This window comes from Rhododendron vialii, chromosome 8a, assembly GCF_030253575.1.
Source record: "Rhododendron vialii isolate Sample 1 chromosome 8a, ASM3025357v1".
NCBI classification, from domain to species: Eukaryota; Viridiplantae; Streptophyta; class Magnoliopsida; order Ericales; family Ericaceae; genus Rhododendron; species Rhododendron vialii.
The window spans coordinates 5358350-5384131 of record NC_080564.1 but is presented as its reverse complement, the minus strand read 5'-3'; the positions used below and the strand labels follow the sequence as shown (position 1 = coordinate 5384131).

At 38.3% G+C, this 25782-nt stretch overlaps 2 protein-coding genes and 2 long non-coding RNA genes across 7 annotated transcripts; 3 read left to right on the top strand and 1 right to left on the bottom strand.

Moving 5' to 3' along the window:
• Positions 1–1252: 1252 nt before the first annotated feature.
• Positions 1253–2259, top strand: LOC131298868 (uncharacterized). Its single transcript, XR_009190563.1, has 3 exons — positions 1253–1506; positions 1631–1675; positions 2130–2259. It is a non-coding gene; the product is annotated as an uncharacterized LOC131298868 (long non-coding RNA).
• On the bottom strand, positions 1728–4932 carry LOC131298864 (polygalacturonase At1g48100). Its single transcript, XM_058324369.1, has 7 exons — positions 4633–4932; positions 4119–4250; positions 3783–4007; positions 3340–3384; positions 2992–3199; positions 2664–2854; positions 1728–2464 (listed from the first exon to the last, which is right to left on the bottom strand). The coding sequence occupies exons 1-7, from the start codon at positions 4921–4923 to the stop codon at positions 2069–2071; spliced, it is 1488 nt and encodes a 495-aa protein (XP_058180352.1). The 5' UTR covers positions 4924–4932; the 3' UTR covers positions 1728–2068.
• On the top strand, positions 2935–4389 carry LOC131298869 (uncharacterized). The gene is made up of 3 exons (XR_009190564.1): positions 2935–3127; positions 3739–4028; positions 4144–4389. It is a non-coding gene; the product is annotated as an uncharacterized LOC131298869 (long non-coding RNA).
• Positions 4933–15231: 10299 nt separating the features above from the next.
• Positions 15232–25151, top strand: LOC131298863 (DNA (cytosine-5)-methyltransferase DRM2). Of its 4 annotated transcripts, none has more exons than XM_058324366.1 (11): positions 15232–15504; positions 15618–15677; positions 17005–17046; positions 17678–17815; positions 19294–19393; positions 19464–19510; positions 19850–19966; positions 22318–22417; positions 22867–22964; positions 23173–23919; positions 24447–25151. In XM_058324366.1, exons 1-11 carry the CDS (start codon positions 15238–15240, stop codon positions 24870–24872), a joined length of 2142 nt encoding a protein of 713 aa, XP_058180349.1. In that variant the 5' UTR covers positions 15232–15237; the 3' UTR covers positions 24873–25151. The 4 variants fall into 4 exon arrangements, with proteins under 4 accessions (XP_058180349.1, XP_058180348.1, XP_058180351.1 ...); XM_058324365.1 differs by having other exon boundaries at positions 17678–17821; XM_058324368.1 differs by lacking the exon at positions 17005–17046.
• The last annotated feature ends 631 nt before the right edge of the window (positions 25152–25782 follow it).

The window sequence follows — 25782 nt, the reverse complement described above, 5'->3', positions numbered from 1 at the left end:
GTCTTTATTCAAATTTTTTTCATATCACTTGGCTTATTGTCATTTTTTGGGGGATTATTGCATCCTCACGACAAGAGGAATCTAAAAAGTAAAAAATTTTGACCGAAATCCAATTTTTTTTTAATAAAAACGAAAAAATTGGCTTATTAATTTTTTTTCGTCTTTATTCAAAAAAAATTGGATTTCGGTCAAATTTTTTTACTTTTTAGATTCCTCTTGACGTGAGGATGCAATAATCTCCAAAACAAATGACAATAAACCAAGTGATACGAAAAAAATTTGAATAAGGACAAAAAATAAGCCAAAGTGGCTTATTTGTCCGAACACGGTGTCACATAATTCGCATGCGCGTGCATGAACGAGAGCAAAAGCGCGAGCGTAAAAGCGTATTCGAAATATATTCTAGACTAAAATTTACGAGAGCCATGATTGAGAATGCGAGCACAGAGCGAAAATTAAGAGCGGAGTAGTTTAAAGGGTCCCTCACTTACTTGGACACAAAGACGTAGCTTCACGTAATCGTGGGACACCAATCTAACGGTCAACTAGCATCTGAGAGGTTTCGAATCCAAAGAAGTTGATAGCAAAGTTTCAAACCAAAGATTTTACCCCTAAGTCCCGGACCTTTGATCACCAAGTCAACCCCTGGGATTAAGATTACACTTAGCTTGTGAACTATACTAGCAGCTGGCACATTATATATTGCACTTGTATTTTGCTGGGGTATGAATTTATGCGTAGTATTATTGATTCCAGGTGTTGATAATCTACTTAAACAGAGAGTTGTAGCCGCCTTAAATGGTGCTATCACTCTGTTCATTTTGCTAGTATGAAATCTGCAACTATGACTAAATCATAGAACATGGCCAACATGTCAGCTAATTTGCAGAAAAGAGTTGTCTCCATAAAACAACTTATCCATACTGTTAAGGGTATAAATTAAAAGTTATATGAAGTTATACCTCTCTTTTAACGGTTAAAGTTTTTATGAGTTGGTGGTTAACAACCAAAAATGGTATCAGAATTCAGAGCAGACAATAGATCATGAGTTCGACAATAGATCATGAGTTCGAATCTTGAAGGCTTATTAAATACTTGCATGAGTTTAGATAGGTTATGGAAAGATAGCCTAGCTACATGTGAATGGGCGTGTTAAGGATATAAGGAGGAAAGTTACCCGTTTGTGCAATTAAAATATATACTCATCCTGACTTGTATAAAAGCTATATACACTCCTTAGTACTTCATCTCAATCTACCATTGTTGGTACTTATTTGCAAACATCTTGGTCATTGTCGTGATTATGTATCGGCTTTGCAATGAACTAGGAAGAATTGTTTGATCGGTTCTTGCTCAAGGTACTGTCGACAAGTTTTGGGCAATAAATAGAAGAAACTATTGAAAATCTGGTCCGAGAAGATAGCTCTAGACAAGTAGCAAGGTCGCTACAGCTTTAGGAAAAATCATGAGTTCGATCTGGGCTTCAGCTGATGCTTCAGCCTTCAGGTTTCATTCTCAAGGACCATTCCCTCTCTTCTGCTTGACTGTGTCCGCTTTGGCTTCATTATTGCACTCAATTTTGTGTGATCATTTAGTATGTAAAGCCCGATGCTCAATTTATTTGATGCAGGTACGGGCAGACCAGGAATACAGATCAAGTTCAAAAAATGCAATGGTATGGGTACTTTAACTAGCCTTTGTCGTACTTGCATTAGCATTGTTTCACACTTTTCAGGTTAACAGTTTTTAGCATAGTTTCTAGGTATTAGAACCTTGGATGTAGCTCCATATCTTCAAACTATTTATTCGAAAACAAATAGGTCATCTAAATAGCTTACCTGCGGCTGCATTACATGTCCGATGACTGGACAGTATAAAACTCTTGCTTAAAATATGCTCTAGATAAGGGGAAGTCCTGCATCCTCAATGTCCTAGGAACCTCTCTACCTTTAGCAAGGAAGAAGCATAACTCCTATAAAGACTTGTGGCACACCTATACGGCATAATATTGTGCCCCATAAAACCTGTCATCTCATACACATATGTGCTAAATTACCTTTATCTAAGTTCAACATGAGTCCACATTAGACTGAATTTGATTACTTTTTGGCTTGCCCATCTTCAAACAGTCAATTGGAGGGGTCGTGACGGTTTTTAACTCTCCATATGTCTGCCAACAGAATGGTCCACTCAATTTGTTGCTTTCTGATTGAAGTGCTTTGAGCTCTATAGTGTTTAAGGTTACGCCTGTGCATGGCAAGTTGTCGCTGCATGCAAAATGTACGGGTTTTACAGTGTAAGTCCCTTTTATATTTTGGTATGATATGCCTGAGACAGCCACTGCTGATGTTTTGTTTTGGCACTTGCTCCCTTCACAGTAAAATTGATCTATCATGATTGGAATTTTAACTTCAGAAACTTGAATATTGGAGAACATGATTCCTTGCACAGAGCCTGAACCGCCCTACAGTAGCGCCCAAATGAATTTTTGTCAATGGTTATATCCAGAAGAAAGAATATCAAAGGTTTTTGAGTAAGCTCTCAAGGGAGACTAAGCCCATGCCCAAATTTCTGGGGTGATTTGCAGATTTATATGCAGTAATTTACGTAGATATTTCTGTTTCTTATGACTGGAGAAGAAGGACGAGGGGTAGTTTATGTACCTGCCATGTCTTTATCCTTACACCTGTTAACGTGTCATGAATTGCGGTGTCTCTCACAGTAATGTTTGAGACACAAGCTTTGGTGTTGTCTCTTCCTAGCCCTCCAATGCTGATTCCATGTCCAGGTCCGCAATTCACATTGTGTATGTATACACCTGAGCATCCGGTCTGGATGGAGACACAGTCATCTCCTGTAGTTACACAAATGGAAAACAGAACTTTCTTGTTATCGGGGAGATTTGCCCTGCTTCCTAGAAATGTTTGCCGCTGTGTTCTATACTGTGACATGGAAAAGATAAACACCCATATATTGCATTTGTAGAATTACCACAAGCAATAGTAGTGCTGTAGATGACAACATCTTTAGAATTCTGCAGGTGGATTCCATCTGTATTAGAACTGTCACCGGGGGATGAAACACGCACATCAAAAACCTGAACAGCCGTGCAAGCATCGAATTTGAGGTGAGTTTTTGGGCTGCTTTGGATTGTTATTCCGGTCACTGTAACATGTGAACTACCATAGAATCTGAGTGCCTGCACAACCACAAGCAAATTTCAGTGTCGTAATACTTAATGCAGATGTCAATAGGTTAATACGATTATGTCAGACGAACGAACATGATAGAATTAAAAGAAGAACAACTGTTATAATAGGTGTAGTAAGTGGTACTTACTGTTGGTCTGGTGCTTGGCATCTTTCCAGCGGCCTCAATACTCACCTGCCAGGCGTTGGAGCAATCAGAAGGCACCGTTAGTTCACTGTGCCAGTTCTTATGTGGCAATGGCTGCTTAGTTCTAGAAAAACCGTTGGCCTGGCAAGCTTTTTATGGGGTTTCATTTTTGTGTCGTATCTTAATAAAAATTTCAACTCCTTTGGGTTAGTCATAAGCATTTATTCGTATTCTGATTGACTTTTCATGATACGAATTTCAACTCAATCCTATTTGAACTGAAGAAGTCTAGAACATTTTTATGATCGAGGGCAAAAGTCATGACCCAAACAGGTATAAACTAGTTGGACTTGGGTTAAACAACTTCTATTGATCAGTTGTGCTTTTCACCCATTATTTCAGGTTCGAACTCCGTCTTAAGTCTGAACAAAGTTTGGGTAGTTTACCTCCTGTGAGCTGCTATAGTTTGATTCTTTTGCTGAAGATGCAGATGATTCTAAATCGTTTGTGGGATTGTCCACGGGTGATTCATTCCACCATACTGAACCTTGGCCGTCGATGGTACCACTACCTCTGATGGTAATCCCGTTGAGCTTCGTGAATTCAAGCCATTGCAGGAGACCAGATCCCCAGGCTGCAGAGCTTGTTGGAGCAATAATCTTACCATCCAGCTGCAGACAAATTAACCTCAGGTATAAATCTTTGAAGTTTGAAGAGCTAGATGACTTATCAAACCGCTAGAGCACATACTATGTTCAATATAATTTCCAATTAATAGACACCTGAAAAACAATGTTCGGTTCGCAGTTAGTGCCTGAGAAAGAGATGGGGTTGAGTAGGAACACATGCCCTGACGGCACCACCACCGTTGATGCCACCACTTTACAAGCATCCGCCCAGGCAGCTTCAAACGCCTGCCATGCATTCTGATATCTGTTATTACCCATGTGAGCTTTTATTTGGAGAAAAAAAGCACTCACATAAAGGCAGGTATCATCTTTAATTAGCTTCTTGTCTATTTACTTTTCCGGTAATACAGAAACTAAACTGAGTAGTTTTATTAGAAAGAAAGTAAAAATCGAATTGAGAAGAACAAGTTGGAAAGATACCAAAATGATTCCTTCAAAATTTTGGACACTATTTAGCCGGAAAATCAATTTGGCATGATTTTGTCTTCCAGAAAACAGTTCTGAGAAGTGTTGTGCAAATATTTCTTTTGAAAGAAGCTAACAAGTTGTCATTTTTCAGAGCAAACCATTTCCCCCATTTCTGATAGTAAGAAATTGTATTTGTCACCTTTGAATCATCTGTTTTACCATCACCTCTGGCCCCATGGTCCAACACATTAAAGGTGGCCGACTTGCCACCATTTTGTTGCTCCATCGTCGTCGGCTCTGCTTGTGCGGTGTCACTCTCTTTCATCAACCTCCAAACCCGGCCGCCTTTGCGGTGGCTACCGCCATGACTACGCCCTTGGCTTAAAGAAAGGATGGATTGGTTTTTGGCTTTCCCTTCTCCAGCAATGCAAGTTTCATAGTTCAAAAACCAGACAAGGAAAGCACTGAAAATCATAAATGCTGGATTCATCTTTTTATGAGAGAGAGAGGTGATTGAGGAGAGGATATTCATGGTCTATATATAGAGGTGGAAGTTGAAATGCACTATGAAGTTTGATATCACGTGAAGCTTCCTTTTTTCTTTTCTTTTTTATAATACGGGGTATTCCGAGCCATCTTACACGCATTTCGAATGTGAGGCGAATCTTGTTCTTTCTTAAACTTGTAACCCCAGCAATACATTTTAGGATAACACGCCTATAGTGCATTAAATCATTTTCCTAATTCATCTCGGTAAAGTTGTAGCGACTGTTGACGTAATCCATATGATCAGGTGATCAACCACATAAATGGTTTATTCTCTTGTGAACTTGTTTTTTTAATTTATTACGCGTTTGTATTTTACAAATTTTAACAAAAATAAGCAGAATGTGTGTGTATATACATATAGAGGAATTTTCAAGTGAGGGATCCATCATTTTGTTAAAATGAGGGACTTTCATTTTCCGATTAAATTTTGAAAATCCGAACCGTTCAATGTGTGCAAAACGTAATTTTAAGGGTCCTCACGAGAAATCAGCAAAAAAAATGACCGGAAAGGGTGTCATCCGAGCAGTTTTTTTAACCATTCAATGAAAATTGCTCGGATGAAGCCCTTCCCGGTCATTTTTTTTGCTGATTTCTCACGGGGACCCTTAAAATCACGTTTTGATCACTTTGAACGGCTCGGATCATCGAAATTCAATCGGGAAGGGGAGTCCCTCATTTTAATAAAATGAGGGATCCCTCACTGGAACCTAACTCTATATATATATATATATATATATATATATATATATATATATATATATATATATGCTTGTAGAGTACTGTGCATACACGAGCCATATAGTTCGATTGTTTTCAGTTTGGCTGCTTCTGTAGTTCTGTTTAACTATTTCCATTTCGTATGCATGCAAGCAATCCATTAGAAACCTTGACAAGTGTCAAGACGGACTCTTGCAATATACTCGTACTTATACCAATGTTGTACGTAACACATCCTTTTCCTCGAAGGAGCAGAGAGACCCTACATAATTCCTTGTGCACGTACGTACGAGACTAATCCCTACGGCTCCTTTCGAGATCTCGTTCACTTGGATATTTTGGCATTGACAGGATATTTATCGTATGCGTACAAGTTAGTTGAAGGTGTTGAGAATGTTGTTTTCAGGGCCGAAATCTGGAATTCTTTTGGTAAAGATCGAGTTAATCGGAGCTCAATTTTTAATCTTATGTCTTACATAAATCCAACGGTCCAATTTTATTCCATCTACATAAATCTCCACCTTTTATTCTACATTCCATTTAAATTTTACACATTTTTTTGATATGGGAGAATACTAAACATATCAAAGAAATTCTGTTACCTAAGAAATGCACTAATTATGAGAAATAAAAGTCTAATCCTGTTTCATATCCGGCCACACTACAAAGAGTATAAATCAACTTCGTAGGCTGGGGTAGTCAACAGTTTCGTAATTCATTTTAATTGTGTTCAGCGCAAACCCTAGTTGATTAATATTATAGCACGAAGACTGCCCTTTAATGATTAGTGGCGTTTGTTTCACTCTTAAATATTCTTGTGTGTACGTAATATCAGTCGAAAATGAATAGCTTGAAAACTAAAAAGCTTCGAAATGGATGCTATATAACTTTTGCTTATTTATGTAACTAGTAAATCTGAAATAAAGTTTTTAACAAACCGAACACGACGAGAGCCCTATTAGTGATTAGATATTTGTTTCATCTAAATATGAGATGTGTGCGTTTTCCTATTAATTATATTCAGATGTATAGAGTTTTCAAGAAAATGAAGACATACCTATATGATAAGGAATTGTATATGAGAAAAATTTATTTACAGAGGGTTTTGTAAATAAGTAATTACGGAGTCCAATTATGACTGTCCAAAAGTATTTTGGATGGTCCGAATTGAAAAGCAATTTTAATCGGTCAAAATTGAAAAACAATCTCAATTATTAATTACATGAATGGACGGACGAAATTGCGCGGGACTGTGAATAACTTATTCCGTGACAAAGTTTCTCCCTTCCAATATCTAGGTCCCTTCAAATCCGGGTGACTTGTTCATGAAAAATACGAGGGCTACATCAGGTAATGACATGTGAATCTCATCGAGATTTCACGAATATTTTAATCGTACGTGCACGGTAATGTTCAGATGTGATATAAGGAGTGTTATTATAGCACACTTAAATACTTAGGGGCCTTTTGGCTAAATAATTTAATTGGTTTTTTTTCTTAATTTGTTAGTTTCACTATAATTTATTGTGGATTATTAGTTCGACTCGACAAGAGAAATCGAAAAATAAAAAAATTATGGTCCAAATGTAAATTTTTTTGAACAAAGCCGAAAAATCTAGCTTTCTGATTGATTTTGCGTTGGTATTAATTTCCGAAAGTCTTGTCTTCGGTCCGCTATTGGGGTTAGAGAACATGCATGTGATGATTTTCGATCAGGTGCAAAGCCAAATCCTGTTTTTCAAACTTGACACGATGGTGCATGTGGAAATATTCACCTGAAAAAAGCCCATAAATGCGGCTAGATATATGGTAGGGCAGGCAAAATCTTTTGAGTAGAAGAAATAAAATGAGAGAGAAGAATGACAATTCATATGATGAATATGATCCAACCAATTACCTAAACTAGACTGGAATTAATCGTGGTTTGTTTTATTACTGATATAAAAGCTAAATACCATGAGAAATGTCTTTTTAATAATTCATTGGTTCATAGAAGAGGAGCCGTTTATTCATCTCAGTTTGTTCCATATGTCATGCCATGGCTTTGGGGATTGTCTTCTTCCTTCAAAAAACAAAAACAAAAATAGAGGGATGTATGTTAGGAAACATGACAAAGGAAAGTGTCGTCCGTGAAACAGAAATAAACGATTCAGATTCATGGTGTGGGGTTTTGAAATATCTGGTTCACCTCTCCTGAGCTTCTGGTTCGAATGGATTTAGCCCCGATCCCTTGAACCTAATTACCTACACCAAGAAGCACGACTAAAAGACCAAATTGGAGGAGCTCCGGTATGGTCTTCCAGCTTGAGGATGAGAAAGGGCAGAGAAGAAAGCCAAGGACTAGGGTTTGAACGGGAAAGATAGCTTGTACCTCTTTAGGGCTTCATCCTTTAGTATTTATAGAGTTCCCTTTACTTGCTTTCCAAGTACATCTATTTGCCTTGCACGCGTCTACTGACGTCACATTCGACATCACAGATAAAGTCCGATAACTGTTTTTGGTATGAGTTGGCACCCTTATGTGCGCTCATCATTATCCTTTGGCGGAATTGTCTGGTGTGACGTCACACTCGTCACCTTGGGACAAGGTAGGTACTTCTCACGTGGACATGCTGGCCCACCAGAGCATGGCCGATCCTAAGAGCTCAGCTCTGGGCGAACGACGCGAGTTCTGGAGAATGTGGAACACAGAGCATCCTTCGCCCGATCGCGGCTATAGCCGAACCCGAGAGTACAACGGCTAGTCGAGCTCTACGGTGGACATGAGGAAATGACCCCTGATCGTCAGCGCATAACTATTCCGGCCTAGCCCCGTGATGAGCCTAAAAGCCCGTCAATGGTTTGACCGGTCTTGGTGGTCCGAGCCACAATGTTCGGCCCACTACACATTGGACACTTTTATTCCGTTTCATGAACACTTTCATATAAAGTTGTCATGGACATTTTCGAAAAAATTAACAACCCCAGTAAAATACATTTCGTTCCAGTGTCGTTGTACACAAGTTTGACTGTTTGAGGTATGAAAAAAACGATAGAATTTCAGACCTGGACGAATCCGGATTCGTTGAACTTGGGGTTTCAAATTCATCAATAAGGTTTTATCACAAGAAAAACAATACCGTTGATTGGATACAAAAATGCTACAGGTACCGAAATTGGGGGACCGAAATCGGACCGACGGCCGCCGGCGGGCCGTCTCCGGCCACCGGACGGCCGATCCGAGCCGTCCAAAAATTCTAAAAAAAAAAACCGAGGGGGCCCACGCGGGAATCAACGTCATCCGAGGTGTGTAGGGTGCTTGATCGGAGCACCCCTTTTCGTGTGTATATACACATATACACATATACACACGAAAAGGGGTGCTCCGATCAAGCACCCTACACACCTCGGATGACGTTGATTCCCACGTAGGCCCCCTCGGTTTTTTTTTTTAGAATTTTTGGACGGCTCGGATCGGCCGTCCGGTGGCCGGAGACGGCCCGCCGGCGGCCGTCGGTCCGATTTCGGTCCCCCAATTTCGGTACCTGTAGCAACACTCGATTGGATAGTCGTCGGATTCGTTAATTATTAACCAAGTACTTGATTTTGTATACTACAGTAGTTAGGAGGAGTTTGGGCTAAATGAACAAAAAAAAAATAGATCAAAATTATTTTTGCTGTCAACTTTTTTTTTTTAACTTTTATAAATATTTGAACTTTTTGAATTCGTCTTAACGGCCCCATGCATATGGGGCGGTTCGGGGTAATTTTCGTTCTCTTTTTCTTATATCTAGGTTATACTAGTATAGTCTTTCCATATACAAAAAAAAATTCGAATGACGCTAAATCAGTGCCGCCGTTATATAACTTATATTTGCATTTTGTGGGGTAGCCAACAATCTGAGTCTTTTTTCCCCTCATCTTTACGCTCGCCGGTCAAGTCTTCAATCTATAAATGGTGGGGGCTATTTACCATGATTCCTTCAGGAATTGTGGTTTGGGATTTGCGTGGGTCAATTTCCACGGATTACGAGATCTCATTTTCCAAAGAGCGCCAAGAGATTAGTCGAGTTGGTTGGTGGGTTTGCTCTTCACATAACTCATTCTATTCTTGGAGTTAGGTCGTATGAAAGTAATTTCGTGTGAATTCTCTAATCTCGGCGTGAATGGCATATGCCTTTGACTAAATCGGGAAAAGAATTAGTCGAGATGTGCGTCAGATAACTGAGACCTTGACCATCGAAGAAAAAAAAAAGTTACAAGCTCTGAATGCCCATAATGTTTGGCATTTTCAAGAATGCGTGTCATTTTTAAATTGCATATATCTTTCAATCCATAATGTTTTAGGCAATTTTTTGAATTTTGCATAATAGAACAAATTAAACTCTATCAAACAAGATCCATATTGCTTATAAAAAAATATTATGGATTAATAAATATTGTTAATTTTTTCATAAGGCTGGAATAGTAAAAGTGCCAAACATTATGGGACAGAGGGAGTAAATAAATGCTAATTTGATCTTCTTTCACTACATAAATAATTTGATTAATTGATTACACCATTGTAATCTCCTTGGGATACTAGTTAGGAAGAGTTCGGACTAAATAAACTTATGTTTTTTAAATAATAAATTATTGTTTTCGTCAATGATAGGAGTAGTTTTTTTTAACTTTTGGTAGTAAATATTTTTAATTTTTTAAATTCGTCTTGACCCCATGCATAAGAGAGTTGTATAGTCAAATAAACGTAGTAAATGCTCTGTAACAAAAGTCTTAGGTGATGTACTATGTAGTAGAAAAATGGACGGGCACCAATTATGTAAAGCTCTGTTTAAGCCCATAATCCATTAGGCCCAAATCGGGACAGGGATGAAATTGGACTAGAAGTCTTCGTCTGGCTTACGCTTTGTTGTTAGCCAACAGGCCCATAACTCCTTTGATATCGGGTTGCATTCAGTGTAATTTTCCGGTTAAGCACACAAATTATATGTGAGACTTTTTTTTTTTAAAAAAAATTAGAGGCCGGTCCTTCTTTTTATGTTTGTTTTGATCTCAATCCTGAATATTATTTCCGAACCTAGATAGGCTTGGTTATGTTGAATAATGACTTTTTTGCCCGGTCCAACCACAGCCGGCCCAGACACAAAGCTCACAAGGCCCGGGCCTTGGGCATCCCCAATTTTTGGGGCACCCCAATTTTTTTTAGTATTTGGGTTGGGTAAGACTCTTTTTAGAAAATGCTCAGTCCAAGTTTTAAAAGCAAGGCCCAGTCTCTTGAGCATTGATACTGAAGCAGTAGAACTTTATACTTATAAAAGATTATTTGTCTCCATTGTTTCCTTTAACTAGCAATGTGGGATTATAGGTGGGAGGCTTTGTTTTGCAACTTGTTTGTCCCACATCGACAGAGGAAATGCTCAATTGGCAAAGTGAATTTAATACTATAGTTTTGGCATTCTTTGACTGTTTTTTTTTTTTCCGTAAAAATTGTCAAGCGTTTAAGACACCATTCTTAGAATAGGCCTTGGGCACCCAAATACCTTGGGCCGGCCCTGGGTCCAACCCAGACGAAGAAAATCTATTCTCTCTCCTCCCTTCCTCTCTCTGCAACCATACCCGCGCACACACACTCTCTCTCCTCCGCTTATCTCTATCCGCTTTGCAGTTCACAGTGGGCATTATCGTAGCTAACAAGATCTGCAATTCCATTCACCGGAAAACCACCAACTGCTCTGATTGTCTTAGGAGCTCGGTCATCATCAATAACGTCGATGACCAAGCGCGCATACGCTCTCTCTCTCTCTCTCATCAAACACAAAAATCCAAGAACCTCAGCTTGTAAAAGGTCAGTTGTCTAATGATAAGCAAATCGAATCGAAACCTACGCCTGCGGTAGCGGCAACATCGAAGCATTTGTTAGAATATAATAATTATATAATATCATAATCATGTGCTGATATGATTACGATAATATATGGTGGTCTTGATTTTATTTTGATTGTAATTGATTACGATTTCATTATAATTAAGATTATTCATTTTCATAGTTTGGCTCCCTCCCATTGAACGATGAACGAGTCAAAGAAGTCTGATGATGCTGAATCTTCTCCGAGGGGCCCCTCTCAACGCCACACACGGCAGCATTAGAGGATGCGAGTTGGAGGCAACGGCGGCGGGTCTGAGACCAAGTGTAGCCGGTGGAGCTGTGAATAAGGGAAGGGCAGTCGTGGCGGCTCTTTCTAAGAAGGTGATTGGAGTTAGTGGACATGAATTTGATGGGGTTTGATTTCAATTGATCCATTTGGGAGTCGTTACTGCACTGTTTCTTTATTCCCCCGTTATTTAAGTACTAGTATATCAGTGACCTCCCTTCGTCGTCGAATCCAATTGTTTCCTCGAGGAATCTAATTTTCTATTTTAGTGTGTATTCGAGTTACGTGAATTGTATGGTGGGTTATGTAGATTATGTGTGTTAGGTTTATGTAAACTGTGTGTTTTGGAGATTATGTAAACTGTGTATTTTCGATTATGTGAACGGTATAATGAACTATGTGAACTGCTTGTATTGAGGTTATGTGAACTGTTTATTTTGAACTGCGTGTATTGAGGTTATGTAAACTGTTTATTTTAGTGTGTAGTGATGTAATATCCCAACTTAAGGGGAATAATTTTGTTTTTCTTTTGTGCTAGTCACTTTAAATCTATTGTGAAGGAAAGAAAATGGGATGGTTGGAATTATAAATTTGCATAGAATGGACACATATTAATCTTTCACGTTGGTTATAGCCATACATGGATTTGCATCAGTACGTGGGCTAAAGGCCAAAGAGAGTGTAAAACAAAAACCACAAAGAAAATAAAAGAAAGAGCAAAACAAAAACACAAGCTAATAGGACAAAGTGTATAAAAAGGATTAGGTGTCCTCACCACTGGAATGCATGCACAGGCGTATACAAGAGAGGTGAACATGTGTGAAAGAGGGGCTGGGAAAGGAATAGGAAAATTTTGGGAAGAGGATAGGGGTGCTCGGTAAGAGTGGGAGAAGCCGAATATTGGGCTATTTATTAGAATAGTTTGATGTATTAGAATAGTTTGATGAGAGTATGGTAACACCTTATTTTCTTGAGATTATATGGAATTCGGTTATGGGGTGTTACAAGTGATATTATGTGAACTGCGTATTTTTCAGTTCACATAGCTTACTTCTCATAGAGACAGTTCTCATAGACAATTTTCTACGAGAATTGTGTATTTCTATGAGAACTGTCTATGAGAACTATGTATTTTCTATGAGAACTGTGTATTTTTCTATAAGAACTGTATATTGTCCATAAGAACTGTGTATTTTCTTTGAAAATCGTGTATTAGCCAATTTTCATAGACAGCTCTTATAAATAAGACAGTTCTCAAAGACAAGCCAATTCTCATAGTCAATTTTCTATGAGAAATGTCTATGAAAATTGAGTATTTTCTATGAGAGTTGTGTATTTTCTATGAGAACTGTATATTGTCCATGAGAACTGTGTATTTTCTATGAGAATTGTGTATTAAGCAGTTCTCATAGACAAGACAGTTCTCATAGAGACGGTTCTTATAGCAGTTCTTATAGACGAGACGGTTCTCATAAACAATTCTCATAGAGACAGTTCTTATGATAAATAGTTCTCATAGGCACTTCTCATACAGATAGTTCTCAGAGTCAAATGATATTATCTACTTCAAATAACCTTTTTTTTTTATCTTTACATAATTTCATATTCAATATGGATCTTGTTAAGTAAATTTTGCCGAATAGATTCTGAAAATGTAATTTAAAAAAAAAATTGAATATCTACGATAAAAGATATTATAATTTGAAATTTAAAGAATGAATTACTACTTACATAGATGGATATGTTTACACGTGTCTCTTTATTTGTAAGACGTCAAAGTCAGGAGGGAAAAAAGAGGGGAAAAAGCACTCCTGATGAATACAAGAAATTATTCAATGGTCTTGAAATATCTTGAAGTATTGTTTCAACCATTCCTCACATGCCACATATTAACTTGTTGCTCAAATAAATAAATAAACAAGTAAAAGGTTTCTAACATTAACCAATCCTACATTAGTGGTGCACCATATGACAATGCTCCATATGCATTGGATAACTTTCTAATATTTAGACGCGCCATGCGCATGCGTGTGAGGAAGTTCATTGGAGCATATTCGAAATAATAATCATTTCAGGACTATTTCGAGCACGCAAATAATTGTGCGGGGTTGATTTCAATCTAAGCCTAATTTTCGGGCCGGCCTCCACCCCCGCTCCTTTTTTTTTTTTAACGAAAGAACAGCCCTAGCCACTTTAATGGAACCGTGTGTGCAATCCAAAGCAATCACATTCCCTCATTTACTTCAGAGTATTCACTATGTGGGTAATCGAACCCAAGATCATGAGGAGTACTATCAAAATTTGGACATCCGCACAAACCACTAAGACAACCCTAAGGGTGTATTATATGTGAGACTTCATTGCGTAAATTCGCGAGATTATTAAATTATATACGCCATATGTGGTGTGAACCCTTGGTCCGGGCCTTCTGTTTAATGCTTGCAAATCCGTAATTCTAGTTAAAGTTAGAAAATCATAGTTGAAAATTTCCAAATCTACACGGGTTGGCTTCCGAAAGTTACGAATCACCATTTTAGACCGATAGGCCTTACACGGATTCAGGGAGCGTGCTGCACAGCTACGTGCTGTGCAGCGTGCTGCGCAGCCTCCGGAGCAGCCTTGCCGCATCGGCCCGACGATCGGAGACGTCCACTACGTAGAGCTCGTCGAGTACTACAAGTGTACTAAAAATCAACCCAATAAAATATCGTTAACTACTTCATCGGAATACATATAATTTGGAAAAAAATGAATCCTAATGGATATGAAACACTGGATCAAAACCACTGAATCCATTCTTTCGAATTATATGTGTCCTGATGAGGCACTTAACGATATTTGATTGGGTTGATTTTTGGTACACTTGTAGTACTCGACGAGCTCTACGTAGTGGACGTCTCCGATCGTCGGGCCGATGCGGCAAGGCTGCTCCGGAGGCTGCGCAGCACGCTGCACAGCACGTAGCTGTGCAGCACGCTCCCTGAATCCGCCTTACACACTTCAGTAAATAGCTCCCTCTCAATCGATTTCGGTTTTACCGAGTTATTTGCAACCGACTATAAAAGTCATATGCTTCGAGCTAGACACCCATAAATACTATCTTTGGTCTCAAGCATAGATCTCTTTTGATAAAATGTTAAACCCTAGCAAAAAAATTTTAAAAAATGAAAATTTAAATGAAAATCATGTTAAGTAAAATCTCTAATTAAAAGAGATTAACTTGTTTACGAAGGAGGTGCAAACATGGGGTTTGCCCCCATGCGTGGCCCCATCGACAATTTACCTCTTAATGGAACGGGTTTAAGGAAAATAAGTATGGAACACACCCTAAGTTTCTTGCACTTATTAAAATAAAAAACAGAAAATTTTATTTCCATTATCACTTAATATTGTGTTGGGAATTGATTATGGAAATTATTAACTACCATACTACTACTTTTACTATTATTGAATTACCAAATGCATGCTTAGCAAATAAAAAAATCCCAAATGTATTTATTATCACTAACTCCAACGATAAGCGAGTAACTGATTTTTCCACCCTGGCGGGTACCTTGTCTCCCTCACTCTCTCTCTCCTCTCTCTCTCACTCTCTCTCTCTCTCTCTCTTAAAAATTGTCAAGATTCCTTCACGATTCTGTCTCTCTGGCTTCTCTGAGCTCTCTCTCCAATCTGTACGTACACGTGAATCTTCTCCGGCTCTTCACGTTTTGTCGTCGTTTTTCATGCGTTTTACAATTGTGTGTTGTCTATACTCAGAAACCCCTTCCATTCTTGTTCTTTACAGTTGCAGGAAAGCTTCTGCCGGAGCGAAATTCAGTATCAGTATAGCCTGAGTCGGTCTCAGGTTCGCATTGATTCTCTGTAACTGAGATTTCCGTTGAAACAGTTGAATTTTGCTCGTCTGTTGCCAATTGTTTGAATTCAAAGACCTTAATTCATGTATATACATCCGTCTGCGTGTATCTATTTTGTTTCTGTAGGTTGTGGAATGTGATTTGTTTGATGATACGCGTTGATTCTCTTCAATTGAGATTTTTTTTTTTTTCTATCATCACTGATTGAGATTTCGTTGAAACAGTTGAATTTGGTTCGTCTATTAAGGTTTTTTTTTGTTATATCAAGAGGGTAGTTTTGTTGTTTTTTTTAAGTAACTCAGGTGTCGGAGCCACCTTACTCGCACATCACTAATCCTGTGAGTCTGTGACCAATCCCACCCGTTCCCTAGCGAGGCCCAATTATAGCTGGTGCAAATTTCAAGAGGGTAGTTGTGCTATATTAGCCATTTTTTGATGGATTGAAGCTATAATTTGGCTTGTAATTGTTCTGTTACTTTAGGTTGTGGAATGTGATTTGTTTAGAAGATCACATTGATTCTCTAGAATTGAAATTCAGTTGAAAAGGCTGAATTTGGTTCATTTATCACCAATTTTTTGATTTCAAGAGCGTATTTAAGCTATATCAGCTGTCGTTTGATAGATTGAAGCTATAATTTGGTATGTATATGTTACTTTAGTTTGTGGAATTTTCATATTCAAGATCACGTTGATTCTCCATAACTGAATTTCATTGAAACAGTTGAATTTAGTTTGTTTATTACTAGTCTTCTATTATAGAATAGCATAATTATGGTATATATGACATTGTTTAGATGGATTGAAGCTATAATTTGGCTCGTATTTGTTCTGCCACTATTGATCGTGAAATTTGATTTTGTGGATGCTTTGATAAGCGTGATATAGTACTAAAAAGAGCTGCTAGCGTGCTAATTCTTTCATTGTTATTTACTTGTTTATATTTTTGAGGTTAGTGTGTTTAATTTGGTGAAACTAACACGTAAGCTGGCTTCGACACTTGAGATTTCTTTTTTGGTGAAACTAGGTTTATGGGGTTCAAGAGAGGGACTAAAACTTGTGCAACAGCAAACAGTTTTTTGGCAAAATCTTTGGGTTGGTTTCATAATTTATATCTTTTAAACTAACAGGTGTGTTGTTGAAATTGTTATCATTGTACATGAGATAAAATATGGTGAACAATTTAGTTAAAGGAAGCATAAGCACAATTTGGTTTCCCTCCCTCAATTCGAACCCACAAAGAGAGCCATCGCTGCTTTTGTGACATTTTCTGTATTGGCTATTGTATGCCTTTATGTCCTTCATACATTTTTAACACAGGTTGGGAGCTGTTTGGTCCAAACCAGTGGTTTCTATAACATGGTATGTACTTCTTCTTGCAAGATCTATATACATGGAACCCAAACTTCGATCTTCTCCTTTTGCACAACAATATATCAATGTTGGAAGAGGAGTATTATTTGGTGTTTTATGTTGGAAAGGATTTTCAGTAGAGGGAAGAATACTTGAAGTGGGGAAGGAAGCACTTCTATTGCATTTGAACTCAAACTTTTTGGCTTGGTTCAAAATGACTAGAACCCATCCCTATTTATACTTTTAGATATTTTCATACAAGATAATATCTAGTTAGTTTCTAGATTTACACGTGATTTTTACTTACAAAATATCTAGAAATTTCTCAAGATATTCTAGATCTTTTCGAGAAGCTAGATTTTCTATAACTTCGGGAAACTAGATATTATTTCTCCTTTCATAATATTTTTAATTTTGGGCTTCTTTATTGGACTTGACTTGGGTTTTATTTTACTGGGCTAAAATACCAAATCAAGGTTATGCTCCAACAATCAGAACCTACGAGTTAAACAAAGGCCCAAAGCTTTAGTTCTTGTAATCACTGTTATGCTGGTTCATAATCAGATAAGATTGCTCGTATTATCAGAAATGATCTCTGATGATACCTCTTTTCATTCTCGGGGTGCTTCAATTTTTGTAGGATGGGAATGCCTCGGGCGAGCACAGTGACAATGTTGACTGGGATACTGACGATGAGCAAGAAATTCAGAACTTTCCGGTATCTTCGTGTTCAAGTTTGAGACAGCTTGGTGGGGAAGCTATTGTGGGTTCTGCGGAGGTAAATGTAAGAGGTTTACAGCAAACATGCAGTGTTCCTATTTTGCAGCACCTAGTTTGTTGACCCATGACTGGCGGGTGAATTGCTTACGTCTAAACAAAAAACTTACAAGTGATCATAGTCTATGTAACTGATCATTACCGTTTAAACTGATGTGGTTAAAGTTGCGTAGTTTATCTCACAAGATTTGTTGAAGTTTTTGGAGAAATATATTCCACTTGTTATAGTATATCAAGAAGAATATCACAGGAGATTTTGATAGCGGAATTTCCTTGTATGTACAACAAGTCACAGGGCCTGATAATTGAAATTCTTGAACTAAACATTCTGAACAGTAAGCTAAAAAAAGTTTTCAGATGTTTTATTTCCCTGGTTACCAGTTGTGAAGGTTGCTTGTATGTAACATGCATTTATCTTGTATCGTCTTTTGCACCAGTCAAAAAGGAAGGGGGACATAATATTACCCGTACCTGAACAAAGTTAAATATGGTTCTTTGCTGGCTTGAGGTAAATTTAGCATTGGCAGATGCTTGCCAATGCTGGTGGATCTTGTAGATGCATTTTCGCAATTCTCTATATTGAGAAGAGGCTTCTGCTTTTCTGAAATAATCTTAAATCTTTCTCACGTTAATTTTAGAAGCAAAAACACTAGTGACCCTTCTAAATTAGTATGATTATCAATTGGAAATGTAGCCATAATTGACTACCATATAGGTGGCATAAAGTAGGGATGACTTCTCTGCAATGGGAAAACTGAATAATGACAAATGCACTTGGTCAATTTCAGTCAGAACACTTATTGATTTATTTCCACAAAAAGAGGACCATCAAATTGGCATGGAATTTATAGCATTAATTTCAGATTATGTACCCTTAAACCAATTACCCCGTAACATGTTGTATTACCCTATTCCAGTTCCTAGGTTACTTGCACTTTGCTACCATCTTTGCAGCATTATTCAGTGAACATGTCAAGAGGATGCTCAAAAGATCTTGTTTCACATAGAAATCATGCATTTTCATTTGCTCAGTAATGTAGAAGATACGAAGGCCACCTTTTCCGGTGGAACGGCCTTTTCCGGTGGAATTGTTCAAAGCTTTGTTACCTTACTAGTGCAGCATTTCCTGCAGTAATAGACATCTCCCTTTAGCAATACCCTGTCGGCTTTGGTTAATTCTCCCAGTAAAGAGTCAAATTTCAAGTCTCCATAACTTGCCTATATATTGCAATTATAATTATATTGCAGGACATGGGACTCAATTGGTTCTCTTTGAGAACTCGGCCTTGGTGTTTTCTTTTCCAATTCCGTTATCATGCGTGTGATTTCATTTTCCTTTACACTTCACTTAATTCACAAATATTCTTGCTCTCTGAGTGGCAAACCCTACACTTTTGGTTTTTGCCCATCCAGTTCTCTTCCTTTAATATTACTTGCTTCATGACTATGTTCTCATACATATTCAAAAATTTGATCCAGGCAAGCTCATCAACAGGTTCTTCCCACTCCAAATTGATTGATCATTTTGTAGGAATGGGGTTTCCTGAGAAAATGGTTCGGAAAGCTACTGAGGAGAATGGTAACTGAACTGTTTCTTCTTGGAGGATATTTTTTAGCTTGAAAGCAGCTTATATTTCAGCAATATGCAGGCGAAGGAAATACAGAATCAATCCTAGAAACTTTGCTTACATACTCAGTGAGTTTTATATGCCTCATTCTCAGATTCCATCCAATATTGTCTTGAAAATAGAGTTGAACTGGATCTCCCCCTTCCAAAATATAAAATTAGTCCTACAAATTTGCTTCACAGCGAGCGTTATAAGCCTCACTCAGATTTCATACCCAGTCATTGATAGCTTTGATCATAAGCCACTCAATAGAGTTGAAATTGCCTCCCAGAACTATTTGACCTGCCTAAAACTGTCATCTTTCCTAAACTAAACTGATGTTCCCTCTTTGGAATTGTATTTTTTCGCTTAAGGAAATTGTCTCCATTTCGGCATACTTAAGTTATTTCCTTTCCTATTTCTTGCAGGCTCTTGAAAACTCTCCTCAACTGCAGGAACCTGTCAATTTTGATCACAGTTCGTCGGAATATGATGAGACATTTGTAGATGATTTCTCCGATTCAGATAGTTTTTCTGGAAATGCGGTAGATGATTTCTCCGATTAGATAGTCGTAGATGATTTCTACTATATTGAGTACTTGGTCTGATTTGTTGTCTTGATCAATCACTTTAGTCAACTAACCTACCAGTCTGCTAATATCTAACTACCAGTAAAAGTTCATTTAGTACCTGTGTTTTCAATTTGGCCGGTGTAATGTCAAGCATCTTATATGTCTTACAAAGCCAAGCACAGATAAAGGAGGAGGGTTGTGGACTGGTGACCGTCGTAAACCATATTCAAATCTATTAGGTCATGGATCCTAAGAATTATTTTGTTAGACATTCTGTACTTGAAAGTTGCAAAGTAGGGCGCTCCTTCGTCCCAAGTTCCCAACTAATAGCAAAAGAAAACCGGCTGCATTGGAACCTCGGTGTAGTAATAAAATGGTAACCGTTAGTTAGGGATTCACCGAGTGACTCCCCCGCATGTGAAAGGCCAACAAAGGATCAGGAGAAGGCTCAGGAGTACTGGGAGGAGCAAAGAGTACTCAAGCCAGAAGAATAGATGTGACAGACAAGGAGATAGATCAGATCCCTAGAAGGTGGATATGCACAAGGTAGTGACATGGAAAGATTTTATCCGCGAACGAGTAGTCAATCTGTGTCGGGCCTTAGCTGTGAAAGACGTAAATGCGAGGGTGGTCCATGATCAGTGGCGGAGTCACAACAAGACCTTTTATGTTTTAATTTTTTCAGTTCGACTTAGAAATGGTCCTTCATACTTCACTCTTTTTATAACTTCAATACCTTTTGTATCTCACTCTTTTATCTCATCTTAGTTTCTTTTTTTGTTACATCTTTGTTTCAACATTAGAGTGGTATTAATGAGATGTCAAATGCAAAAATATCCACCACTCACTTTGTAGATCTCTCTAAACTATGACTACTGTCCAAAATTCGAAATGGCCAAATCAAAGGATATTTGCATTATACTTAGTCAATCTCTGACATTAGTTACAATAGTTTCATCCATTTCTCTTTTAATAGAGCCCATAAATGCAATTTGAAAGTGACCTTTTAGGGGGAAAAAATTGCAAGCCAACATTGTTTTCAATTGGAGCAAAATTGCTAATTTTTGACGATTTAGTAATTGGGATGAGGTTATTCTTAGGCTCCATTGACTAGGACAACCACCTAAAACCTAGTGGTGGTTCATTATAACTAGTTGTGTTAGTAACTCTAGTTCATAATTTCTAGCTTTGACATAGCTTTTGGTCCACAGAAATGTTTTCATTGAAGTAAGTTTTAAATTTACCCTAATACTAATTTCTGGATCCGTCACTGTACGATGGGGTGAAAAGTGGGAGATACATCAAACCTAAATATTGGACAAGGCCGGACTGAATCGTTGACATGCAATGCGTATATGTGGTGAAACATAGGCAAGGGGAAGGGTTTCTGCACTTTAACAAGGATGCGTGTTGAAAAAAAAATTTCTGGTCCGAGAGAGTTGGATACAATTAGGAACTCCATGCCAGCAACATTTAAGAGATGGAATCAGGTAGACACAATATCAAGAAGGAGAATTACCATTCATTGTTAGCATGACGCTGCATAGGTAGGGGAAAATCACTGGAAATTACAAGTATGATATTGTTTTGACATCTTTATTTGTGGAAAAAGCGTATAGCAGGGTTCCTAGAGAGAATCAGCTTGACATAAAATGTGTGATGCAGCCATGAATAGGGTAGAATGTTCCGGAAAATAATGAATGCCAATAACAAGACATTTACATCAAGGATGAATGCTAAGTCCTTAACTGTTTTTGCATTAGCTGTGAATGAACTTGTCGGGAAGCGGGAACATTCAAGGGATACTCTCTTGTGTCCTCACCATTCAATGTGGCTGTAATGACTGGTTTTGATAGAGTGGAGGGTGGTAAACCTAATAAAGAGCATCTGATTTTACTTCTGATCTTAATGCAAAATATCATTCTTAGTTGTTACAACAAAATACAAATGACATGAAATGTAATTTCGCGTGTTACTTTATACTGCAGCGTTTCGCTTTTCATTGTTTTTTTGGCCCTGATAGAAGGATATGACGAACTTTGTTGTTGCAAATATTGGGCTGCTTGTATCCAGCAATGGTTTTGCAACAACTGCAACTGTTTGGCCACTTGTGATTGTTTTGGAACTCTAGTAGTTATTTTTCCTGAAGGCATAAGAAAGTCTTGTTAGTTTATGATGAGCATAATCTCTTCAGTTTTTGAGAAGTAGCTGCTTTTCTACCCTTCAACATGTGTAGGACATAACACCTATGGATTTCAATTGGGAATCCTTCCGGGTTTTAGGAATAGTATAGTTGGGCATTCTTAATTGGTTTCTCTTGGCAGGAAAATACAGATCCTTTGTTGGATACAGGGAAGACAATGTTATTCTTAACAAATATGGGGTATACGGTGGAAGAGGCTTCAATGGCAATGGCTAAATGCGGTGTGTAGATTACATATATTACTTCCATGCTCTGGTAACCTGTTGCTTTGTCAGATGTTTTTTTTTTTTTTTGGGTCAAACGGAAATTCGCTTTGTCAGATGTTATGCCATTGTAGTAGTGATGTTTGTTCATCCTGAAAACCTTCAGTCTCTGCATACACTTAATTTTTTGCGGTTTCCTTTCTTCTTTGCCTTCTAATTTTTTTTTCTTGCTTTACTTCCCATGTTGACTTTTTAGTTCTTGCATTTTCCGAAGGTTTTATGATTAACCGACCAGATTAATTTTTGTGTTTTGATGTCTTTTCTTACTATGTTGGTCCTTGATGGTTTAAGTCGCCATAAGAAATTGTGTTATCTAAATTGTACAATTTTGCAAAAATTATCAATACATCCATGGCTTTTCCTAACTAATTTGATTTGGTACAATAATTCATTCTCTAATTATGCAGGTCCGAATGCCTCAATCGACGAATTGGCAGATTTTATATGTGCCGCTCAGATGGCAACATCATATGCCTCTCTACAAGACCCTCCTGAAGAGATTAAGGTTTCCTTTTGTAATTTTTTTCCTTCAGTGAAACACAATGTGTTCATTTAAGCCCATTTTAGGTTGGGGAAACAATTTTTTTACATCTCTTGTACGTATTAGGGTGCTAGTTAATTTTCCAGTAATGCATCAGGATCCTTGCTTTTTTATTGATGCTGTTCAGACTCTATAAATTTCCGCAAGATTGATCATCTCCTGATTTTCACAGCCCAAGCTGGAGCATATACCCAGTGGCAGCGGTACACAGAAGAGGAAATATTTTGAGAGTGAATTTTGGGAAAGTAAAAAACAGAAGGGGTATGAGACAATGAAGATGAACGGTGATGATGAGACCATTCGTATTCCAAAACCAATGGTTGGCTATGGAGTCCCAAGAGGACAGGGCCTAATATTTAACACCAGAAGCCTGCCGGAGGCAGCCATAGGGCCACCATACTTCTATTATGAGAATGTAGCACAAACTCCGAAAGGAGTGTGGGACACTATCAAACGGTTCTTATACGATATTGAACCAGAGTTTGTAGATTCCAAGTACTTCTGTGCCGCCGCAAGGAAAAGAGGCTACATCCACAATCTCCCCATCTGCAATAGGTTTCCTCTACTTCCACTTCCCCCAGACACCATAAATGAAGTGTTTCCTTTAACAAAGAGGTGGTGGCCCAAGTGGGATACAAGAACAAAGTTGAATTGCTTGCAGACTTCAGTTGCAACTGCAAGCTTGACAGAAAAGATCCGCAAGGCGCTAGAAGGCGGGGATGGTGAGCCTTCTCCGGAAAAGCAAAAGCATATACTTGATCTGTGTAGGAAGTGGAATTTGGTTTGGGTGGGAAAGAATAAGGTTGCACCCCTGGAGCCTGATGAAGTGGAAATGCTTTTGGGGTTCCCGAAGAACCATACAAGAGGAGGTGGGATAAGTAGGACTGACAGATACAAATCACTCGGTAACTCGTTCCAGGTCAGTATTTCTTTTCTATAATTGTTCTTCCTTGCATACGTTTGTAAACTGAACCAACCTGTTTAAAATTAGGCTGCATTAAAATGTTTGGGAAAGGAAGGAAATTGAAATAAGATAGTTTCCTTTTTTTGTATGCTTATGTTAGGAAACTCGGGCACTGGAAAAACTACTAGAAAAGGCCCGGTTCGCTTAGGAAAATGGAAATGGAATTCGCGTATAAGTAGGTACAAGATAGAGCGGAAATAATTAAATTTTTTTGTTAACTTCTAAAACGTAGGTAGAGATTCTCAGATACCATCGGATTAGGTCCCATCAGATTAAGTACTATATGAACAGGAATGACGAAACCGTAGTATGTTTTCTTTGATTTGTCGATAAAGAGAAAAAACCAACTCTCTCTCTCTCTCTCTCTCTCTCTCTCTCTCTCTCTAAGAGAAAAAAACAACTCTCTCTCTCCCTCTCAAGAAGCATTTTCTTGCATAAAATTAGCGTAATTGGATGGTGTGTTACGCAATACATTCTTCCAGGTTGACACAGTAGCATATCACCTCTCCGTCTTGAAGGACCTGTACCCAGGAGGCGTTAACATTCTTTCTCTCTTCTCCGGAATTGGTGGAGCAGAAGTTGCCCTTCATCGGCTCGGCATCCCATTGAAGAATGTCGTATCAGTTGAGAAATGTGAAGTTAACAGAAACATTGTGAGGAGTTGGTGGGACCAAACCAACCAGAAAGGAAACCTTATCGAGTTTGCTGATGTGCAACAGCTAAATGCCAACGAGCTGGGGCCGCTTGTTCATGCATTTGGTGGCTTTGATCTTATTATTGGTGGAAGCCCGTGCAATAACCTTGCTGGCAGCAACCGAGTCAGTAGGGACGGGCTGGAGGGTAAAGAATCTGCACTTTTTTACGACTATTTTCGTATTCTGGATTTGGTTAAGCGCATAATGGAGTAACCGCAGTACGGTTATATACTAGAGGGGCCTCTTGCCTGATAGTAGATCCCTTCGAGCCTTCTCCTCTTATCAAATTTTGCGTATGGTGACTTGTATAGCATTTCCTAGTCGAGATAAAAAAAACAAGTCGAGAAATATTGGAATAAGGAAATTCTTGACTTTGTTTTGTTGGTAGAAAATGTGAAGAAAATAATTATGTTGGACTCAATGTATCGGAAATTCTTGACTTTGTTATGTTGGTTGAAAATGTGAAGAAAATAATAATTATGTTGGACTCAATGTCTCCTTGAACCATCTTGGACTCCATGTATCCTTGAATCTTTTCTTCCATGGCGTCAAGTTTCGCTTCATAGTTTCCTTGACCTAATTAATAAGCCCCGGTGGATAATGGTGATGGAGATGTATTGCGGCCTTTTCCTGTTCATCAAGTCGAACCTCATTCTTATGCAGTTGATGTTACGAATCAGCCTCACTCTTTAGGCCAGCAGCTTTGCTTAGCATCTTCTGCACAACTCGTTTTATTCAAGGCAACCACAGTCTGTTACCACTACTCCAGAAGATCAGCAGTACCGAATCGGAGTGGCAAAAAAGAGAAAGAGACCTAAGTTGCAGCTCTGACAAAGAGCGACGGAGGACCATGGCGAGGAGCGACAGTTGTGGCGGTGGTGGACGATGGAAAGGATTCAAAACCTGAGTAATAGTTCATGTTTAATATTATTTCTATTATTTGCTTTAGAAAGGGATCATGTGATGTGCTTTCATCTGGAACTACTGGAACAGGGGTGGTCAACTATTTTGATCATATAGCTATCGATTTTTTTAATTAAATTAAATATTTGAAGTATAGCTCGGTGCCATTATATACATGTTGCACCCTATGCTGTTTTTCTAAAGTCAGAAGGTTTGAGAA

Coding starts and splice junctions, on each gene's coding strand:
- LOC131298864 (XM_058324369.1), bottom strand. CDS start 4,923: ATGAATCCAGCATTTATGATTTTCAGTGCTTTCCTTGTCTGGTTTTTG. Junction 4,251..4,632: donor GTAAAACAGATGATTCAAAG/GTGACAAATACA, acceptor AATGCATGGCAG/GCGTTTGAAGCTGCCTGGGC. Junction 3,385..3,782: donor ACTATAGCAGCTCACAGGAG/GTAAACTACCCA, acceptor AACGCCTGGCAG/GTGAGTATTGAGGCCGCTGG.
- LOC131298863 (XM_058324365.1), top strand. CDS start 15,238: ATGGAAATTATTAACTACCATACTACTACTTTTACTATTATTGAATTA. Junction 15,505..15,617: donor CTGAGCTCTCTCTCCAATCT/GTACGTACACGT, acceptor TGTTCTTTACAG/TTGCAGGAAAGCTTCTGCCG. Junction 22,965..23,172: donor ACCCTCCTGAAGAGATTAAG/GTTTCCTTTTGT, acceptor TGATTTTCACAG/CCCAAGCTGGAGCATATACC.